The sequence below is a fragment of the Benincasa hispida genome, chromosome 11 (assembly GCF_027475165.1).
Source record: "Benincasa hispida cultivar pf3 chromosome 11, pf3_genome.v1.1, whole genome shotgun sequence".
Classification (NCBI taxonomy): domain Eukaryota; kingdom Viridiplantae; phylum Streptophyta; class Magnoliopsida; order Cucurbitales; family Cucurbitaceae; genus Benincasa; species Benincasa hispida.
The window spans coordinates 68,657,974-68,666,147 of record NC_143488.1 but is presented as its reverse complement, the minus strand read 5'-3'; the positions used below and the strand labels follow the sequence as shown (position 1 = coordinate 68,666,147).

The 8,174-nt window shown below is 36.9% G+C and overlaps 2 protein-coding genes across 2 annotated transcripts; both read left to right on the top strand.

Annotated features, from left to right (window-relative positions):
* The first annotated feature begins 237 nt into the window (after positions 1 to 237).
* LOC120091750 (Pentatricopeptide repeat (PPR) superfamily protein) lies at positions 238 to 7,626 on the top strand. The gene is made up of 4 exons (XM_039049866.2): positions 238 to 3,138; positions 3,231 to 3,413; positions 5,116 to 5,239; positions 7,166 to 7,626. Exon 1 carries the CDS (start codon positions 326 to 328, stop codon positions 2,321 to 2,323), a length of 1,998 nt encoding a protein of 665 aa, XP_038905794.1. The 5' UTR covers positions 238 to 325; the 3' UTR covers positions 2,324 to 3,138; positions 3,231 to 3,413; positions 5,116 to 5,239; positions 7,166 to 7,626.
* SGR9 (RING/U-box superfamily protein) lies at positions 6,284 to 7,626 on the top strand. The gene has a single exon (XM_039049870.2). It carries the CDS (start codon positions 6,414 to 6,416, stop codon positions 7,263 to 7,265), a length of 852 nt encoding a protein of 283 aa, XP_038905798.2. The 5' UTR covers positions 6,284 to 6,413; the 3' UTR covers positions 7,266 to 7,626.
* Positions 7,627 to 8,174: the final 548 nt, after the last annotated feature.

Below are 8,174 nucleotides of genomic sequence, written 5' to 3'. Positions count from 1 at the left end.
ATTAAATGGTACTCGTGTACCCAGTACACGAGTTTGCCACATGACAATCGTGTACCATGTACATAATTTCACTACCTTAATTTTGTCAATAGTTTCAACAAACACAACACCTATTTTTAAAAATACTTTCAATCCTATCCCTATTTTAAAAATACTTTCAATCCTACCATATTTTTGTCAATATATATTAAAATAACATTATTTTAAAAAAAAAAATCTAAATTTTAGGACATCTTAAAAATATTAGTTGCATAGTAAAGTAATCCACAATAATTTTCAATATAAACCCTCCTGCCACCTAAACGGGCCAACAAATGAATGAGGAATGCGAAGCCCAAAAACCTTCAAACCTCAGGTTCCCGCCACCGTCTGTCTTTCATGGGCTCTACAGGCGCTCCGCCGCACCGACGAGATGAACTACGGCGCTTATGGCCGCCTTATCCAACACTGCACCGACCAACTCTTCGTCCGCCTCGGTAAGCAGCTTCATGCTCGTCTTGTTCTATCATCCGTCGCTCCCGATAACTTCCTCGGATCAAAACTCATCGCCTTCTACTCAAAATCCGGCAGCCTTAGAGATGCCTACAATGTGTTCGGTAACATTTCTCACAAAAACATTTTCACTTGGAATGCTTTGTTCATCAGCTACACTCTTCACAATATGCACATTGATATGCTGAGGCTGTTTTCGTCTTTGGTTAATTCAAATTCGACGGATGTGAAGCCTGATAAGTTTACGATTACTTGTGTTTTGAAAGCGTTGGCGTCTTTGTTTTCTAATTCGGTTTTGGCTAAGGAAGTTCATTGTTTCATTCTTCGACGAGAGCTTGAGTTTGATATTTTTGTTGTGAATGCTTTGATTACTTTCTACTCGAGGTGTGATGAGCTGGTTTTAGCGAGAATTGTGTTTGATAGAATGCCTGAGAAAGATATAGTGTCTTGGAATGCGATGGTGGCTGGGTACTCTCAGGGCGGGTTCTATGAGGAGTGCAAGGAACTATTTAAAGCAATGTTGAGTTCAGTGGAGCTGAAGCCTAATGCATTAACCACGGTCAGTGTTTTGCAAGCTTGTGCTCAGTCCAATGATCTCATTTTTGGAATGGAAGTTCATAGATTCGTCAGTGAAAGCCAGATTGAAATGGATGTTTCACTATGCAATGCTGTTATTGGATTATATGCAAAATGTGGTAGCTTGGATTATGCTCGGGAGTTGTTTGAAGAAATGCCTAAAAAGGATGAGGTCACCTATGGTTCGATGATATCAGGCTACATGGTTTATGGTTTTGTTAACCAAGCAATGGACCTTTTTCGAGAACTGGAAAGGCCAGTATTGAGCACATGGAATGCCGTGATTTCTGGTTTGGTTCAGAACAACCAGCAAGATGAAGTTCTAGATATATTTCGAGCAATGCAGTCACATGGTTGCAGACCAAATACTGTGACACTTGCGAGCGTTCTTCCCATTTTCTCACATTTTTCAACCATAAAAGGTGGGAAAGAAATTCATGCTTATGCCATTAGAAAAGCTTACGATGGAAATATTTATGTTGCCACTGGCATCATTAATTCTTATGCTAAGTCTGGTTACCTCCATGGGGCACGACAAGTTTTTGATCAATTAAAAGGCAGGAGTCTAATCATTTGGACAGCAATAATCTCAGCATATGCTGCACATGGAGATGCCAATGTGGCTCTTAGTCTTTTCTATGAGATGCTGGCAAACGGGATTCAGCCTGACCCAGTAACCTTTACATCAGTATTGGTTGCCTGTGCCCATTCAGGAGAGTTAGATGAAGCCTGGAAGATATTTAATGTCTTGTTACCAAAGTATGGGATTCAACCACCAGTCGAGCATTATGCTTGCATGGTAGGAGTCCTTAGTAGAGCAGGAAAGCTCTCTGATGCTGTTGAATTTATTTCTAAAATGCCATTTGAACCCACGGCAAAAGTTTGGGGTGCTTTGCTCAATGGGGCTTCCGTTGCTGGTGATGTTGAACTTGGAAAGTATGTTTTTGATCGTCTCTTTGAGATTGAGCCTGAAAATACTGGTAACTACGTCATCATGGCTAACTTATATTCACAATTTGGAAGGTGGAAAGAAGCTGACAAGGTTAGGGATTTGATGAAGGAAGTTGGATTGAAGAAGATCCCAGGAAATAGCTGGATAGAAACAAGGGGAGGGTTACAGAGTTTCATAGCTAGAGACACTTCTAATAACAGGACTCCAGAGATTTATGGAATGTTGGAAGGATTACTCGGGTTGATGAAAGAAGAAGGAATCATTCTGCAACATGAGATAGATGACGACTGTGGCAGTGGTTAGTGCGTGGCCCATAGATGTCTAAGGAAGCAAGAAAACAAGACAACCTGTGAAGCACATTTGCATGCCATTTCTCTGCTTGAATCATGCTCCTTGAAGATAAACCACTTTATTTAGAATTAGAGGTCTTATTTTTTGACAAGAGAGTCCTAGCATTAGTTATTCCTCCTAGCATTAGTTATTCCTTGAAATGTTGTCGACTTGAAGATTTCAATCTCACCATGCCAATTGAGAACTGTGTGTTACCTACCTAGCTGCAGCAAACTGGTTTCTTCATTGGCCACAGTTGTTCTTTATACTGGCAATTAACTTTCCTTCCCTATTTATGAGCCAAGCGATATTCGGAGGGACAATATGTTCACAGGAGCATAATGTTGAAGGCCGCTAGAATTCAACCCGAAGAGGTAAATATTTACGAAAGCAACTACAAATGAAAAGGAATCAGATATTTGGCCCTGCTGGTGGGTAATAAGGATTTTTTAGTTCACAATAGTATGATTAAAGAGTTCAAGATTGAATTTCTAACATCAGAAAAAAGTATGTGACGAGTTGAACCATTTAATTCTATGCATCAGTAGACTGATGAAGATGGTTATATGTCGTCAGTCGAGAGCTAGACAACACTGCAGTTCGTAGGCTTCGTTAACTTTGGATTCCCAAAGGATACTGAAAACGGACCCAGATTGATGCTTACTGTATATAGTATTCCATAACCCCAAAAAAGCAACACTTTATGCTCTGTATAATTGTAAGGTGATTTTGGAATGCACTTTAGTATTTCTTTCAACGGAGGTGGGTGACACTTCTCATTTTCAAAAGTAAGAATGGTGACTGGGCTCTATTTTGTGCTTTTCTTTTTCCTCCTACCTTTTTTCGATAAAGTTCAGCTAACTGTTTGAGATCTTAACAGGGTACCTATTTTCTGATCTTTGACTTGATCGCGTGCCATTGGCCACTGCGTTGCTTGCTTCAGATATCTCAATCATCATGTCTTAAGTTAAAAAAAATCTCCGTCCCACTTACCATGATGATGAGACTGGTGAATCCATTCCCAATTGAGACAACTCAACTTCCCTCAAGCAGCAGCTTGCAGGTATTGAAAGGAAACGTTCTAATATTAAATTCTTTCATACCACTGCCACTAATACCTGAAAGAATTCAAGCTTTATAAACTATAATAAATGTATTGATTTAGCCAAGTATAACAGACAATAATATTTTATATTAAAAAGTAGTTTATTCTCTTAGATTTATCATGGAATATAGATATCTTGGAACTTGTGTGGATAGATCTATATCATCTTCAATTTCCACGATATAAACTTCATTGCTTCTAACTCGTTATTTTTTTTTCTTGATGCTATATTTTACCATTTAGCTTATATCCGTATAATTTCATTTCTTTTTGTCACAACATCATCTATATAGATTGATCGAATTACTAGGTACACCAACACAAGCATAACTCAACTTGGCATTAAGTATGTTCCCTACTCCCAAATTGCTGAACTTCAAAAGGGAAAAAAAACCCTAACTAGACACCTACAAACAAATACATAATATGCATCTTTGAATTTCAATTTTGAGAGTGTTAGGTATTAGAATGCAAAAAATGTAGGAAACGTCGTAAGTAAGGTAATTCGAGGTACTTGTACCTTCCCTCTTGGGATCTCTCCAAATCCTAATTCACTCACCAAAATCATGTCTAAGTTCATCCCTTCCCACCCTCTATCTATTATTAATCTCCCTAACTACTTTCCTAACTAAGTACTAATATGCCATTATAATATCCTTAATTACATTCCTTATTGAGAGATGAAAATTCCAATCAAAGGACAAAAGAGATTATTAAGGCCCAACATTTCAAGGTTGTAAACTAGGTTTCACACCCTTAGATTGAAACTAAACACAATGGAGAAATGAAACTTTGAGACACATGGAAAAGAGCAATGATTTGTCAACCATGTGGGACTAAGCAATTTGCTCATACATATATATATATATATATGTATATTGCCCATAACACAAGGCTAAGCTGGGAAATTGGAAAGAAAAGGTTACAGACAGGGGGCCATGATTGGTGCAGAGAGAGAGAGAGATTACACATGTGGTTGGGTCTTGTGGAATTCCACCGGCTTTGACGAAAGTGTGTTAGGTTGGAGGGGACAAAAGGAAGAGCCATGGATGGGCCACCCTTCCCTTTACTCTTTTCTGTTTGTTTTGTTGCGTTTTACAGAAAAAAGGCAATGACTATCAGCTTATGGAAATGAAAGGGAGTGAATTATAGCTTGAATTTGGCCCTTTCTTTTAACTAAATTAATAATTGTAGTCATTATGTTAGGCTAAATTTCTTTTAACATGTCGATATTTCTACGTTTCCTTGATGTTGACATCGACGTGAAGGATAAATCAATATATCCACTATATCAAAAAAATCTACCAAACATAAAAGATAAGTAACAAAATGTCATTGATATAAATATAATATAAATAGTAGACATGTTAACTTGTTTAAAAATTAAAGTGTTTATTTGTTATTTTTTTAAAATAATTTTTCTTGAGAAATATTCAAAATATCTATCAACAAACATTTTATCAATATTTTCATTGACATTTTCATAAAATTAACACATGGACATTTCTGTCGATATCAACCTTTTAACATATTGCACATTGGATGTGTATCAATACTATCCTTCTCCCTTCCGTTCATTTCCATTTTTACTAAGAGAATTTGTATTTATTTAATATGGTTTCTACATTGTAGCTAACACTCTCGTTCTCATATTTATTAGATATCATGGGGAAGAACAATTTATTCACATTTTGATGATCAGGTGCAAAAGGAAAGCTACATAATATGGTAAATTCTAAGGATTTTCGAAGAAAAAGAAAGCATGTCTTCTTATCATGAAAAAGGTTAGTTATGCCTAATTTCTTTTCTTGCTTCAATCATGCCTAATTTTGACCGATGTTCAATCAAACATTTTATGAACTTGATGAAGAAGCTTCAGAGTTTTAATTTCTTACTATAGATTAACCTTTTTTTATGTTGATAATCTAGATCTATCTTATTGTAAGATTGTAACTCTTTTTAGAGCGTAACTCATGGAGAACTCAATTCTATTGAAAATTTATCCCATGACAGGAGTTTAGATAAACAAGATCCTCTTAGCTCATAACCTAATCTTCCATCAGTATCAATCAAATATTGTTTTGTTCTCTTTAAATTTATGTGCAATTTCATATTCTATAATTGACTTTTAGTCAATATTGATTAAATATCGTGTCATTCCTTTTAACTCTATACCAAATTTTAGAATTATTAAAAATAAAAAGACATTGGAGTGGTCTATTGATCCTTAGAGCAAATGTCGATAGAAAAACAACTTGAACTCCTACATGCTCACCCACTTGTTTAAGACATTAAAGGCATGTTTGATTCAAGGAATATAAGTTGTTAACTTCGTTCCTTATTTGACAAGTTCTTAAATCCATTAAAAACATCAATTTCATGATTTATTAACTTTTTATACTTTGAACACGATTAAAGATGTATTTGTAATACATTTTCAAGTGTTTAATTAAAAAAAAAAAAACCGTTTTTGAAAGAAATTGAATTGTTTAACAATCACTCAAAATAGTTTTTCAAATGTATTTTAATCGATTTTTAAATAAAAATGAGTTTTTTGAAGAATACAATTTTTTTCAAATCAGTGCAAACAAATCAAATTCTATATAACTCTTGAGATTTAACCATTGAGATTTAATCATTCTTTAGACTAAGCAACCTCACTCCCTAGAATCCATGGTTAACCATTGACAAGACACTAAAATGAAAACCTTATTACTCACTTGGTACACAGCAAAACAAGAATTTATTTTTTAAGAATAAAATAAGAACAGAATTAATTGTAGATTTTCTTCATCTAAATTTCAATGGTATTTTTTTTTCTTTTAATACTAAGTTCGGTTAGTAAGATAATATTAATATTTCAGCCTAATATGCCATGAGTAAATTGGGATCCACATAAAAAGGTTTATATCTCTCTCTCTCCGAAGTGAAAGACCAATACACTCGCGAGATTCCATAATGGAAAAATTAGAACCCCCCACTGTCATTATGGCCGCCCTCTCCGCCCTCTCTCCGCCTTCTCTCTCCGATCTCTCCCACTCCATCTTCTCCGACATTCACCTCCACCGCCGCCGCCTCACCTTCATCCTCTCTTCCCCAACCCTCTTCTCCCTCACTCTCCGCCACCTCAATTCCCTCTCTCTCTCCCACAAATCTCTCCTCCTTGCCCGCTTCCTCCTCTCCACCCTCCGCCGCCTCTCCTGCCCCTTCCAGTCACAATCCAAACTCTTCCCGCACCACCCTTCCACCGCCACCATCTCCCCTCAAGACCTCGACGCCGCCGTCCTCCTCCTCCTCCTCTGCGAGGTTCGGCAGCACAATCCAGCCGCCCTCCGAACTCCGATCACCAAATGGCGTGCGACCCTCTGTAGAATCTACTCCGATTCCCTTTTAACGATCTCCGGAATCGCCACCGGGGGGGGCGGAGCTTTGATTCCGTACATTGAGACGGTTGTGAGGTGTTGGAAATTCGTGGGGTTTGTTGGGAGTTGCGGAGGGAAGGCCAGGAGAGAGGTGGCGGCGTCGCCTGTGGCGGTGGTGGAACTGCCGTCAGTGGCGGTGGGTGGTGGCGGTGCGGTGGTGGAATGTGTGATTTGTAAAGAGGAGATGGTAGAAGGAAGAGACGCGTGTAAATTGCCTTGTGACCACTTATTCCATTGGCTCTGTATTTTGCCATGGCTGAGGAAGAGGAACACGTGTCCCTGTTGCAGGTTTCAGCTTCCCACTGATGATATATTCGGAGAGATCCAACGGCTGTGGGAGATCCTCCTCAAGGTGGGCTCCACGATGTGTACATCTGATGGAGATTGACGTCCAAGATTGAGCGGTTTCATGGAATTATCATAGAACCGGATGCAGAGTATAGGACTAACACGTGAGACTAACTTACACGTGTAAAGCAAACTGGAGGACTGTAAGGTATGAGCTACAATGGGAGGAAGGGGAGAAGATGGGCTTTGATAAAGACACGTGTGGTTCACCATGTGAGATTCAAATGAATCTTTGTATTTTTTATTTTTTAGGGTAGGAATTGAGGGATGGTTTTTTTTTTTAATAAAGTATTTTTATGTTTTATGTAAAATATTTAACTAGTTCATCGTTTTTCTTTTAATACAGAATATTAGAACTGTATATTTGGCTTTTATAAGTGAATGTTTTTTGTTTTACCTTACACCTCAATCTTCTTAGTGATCAAGTGTGTCAATTGTAAGATAAGTAATTAGAAAATTGATTTCTTTAACAAGATTTGATAATAGTTGAACTTGTGACATGTTTTAAAAAAAAAAGTTGAATGACAGTGGGTTGTGATCTTTTTAAAATGGCTTATTTAATAAATAAAGAGAAGAACTTTCATTTTTACCAATTAATCTAAGTGTTGTCTTTTAGTCATTGTCAATTGAATAGCTTGCTACTATTGGAGTTGATGTCATAAATCTCATGGTTTTGTAATTTGTAATTGTATTCATACAAATAATTTATTTATGTAATAAAATAAAAGATATTTTATTCGATATTTAGTTGAATTAACCCAGAAACCAATAAATTAGCATCCAAGGTTATATGTTGTAACTTAAACATGTATGTATAAATATATAGGTGGATTATGTTAAAATGATAACTTGAACAATCTGTAGTAAATGGATCAGGTTAGGTATCTAATTTTGGTGACACTACGAACACGATCCGCTTTGTAGTTGTTACAATTGTTGTAAAGTGCTA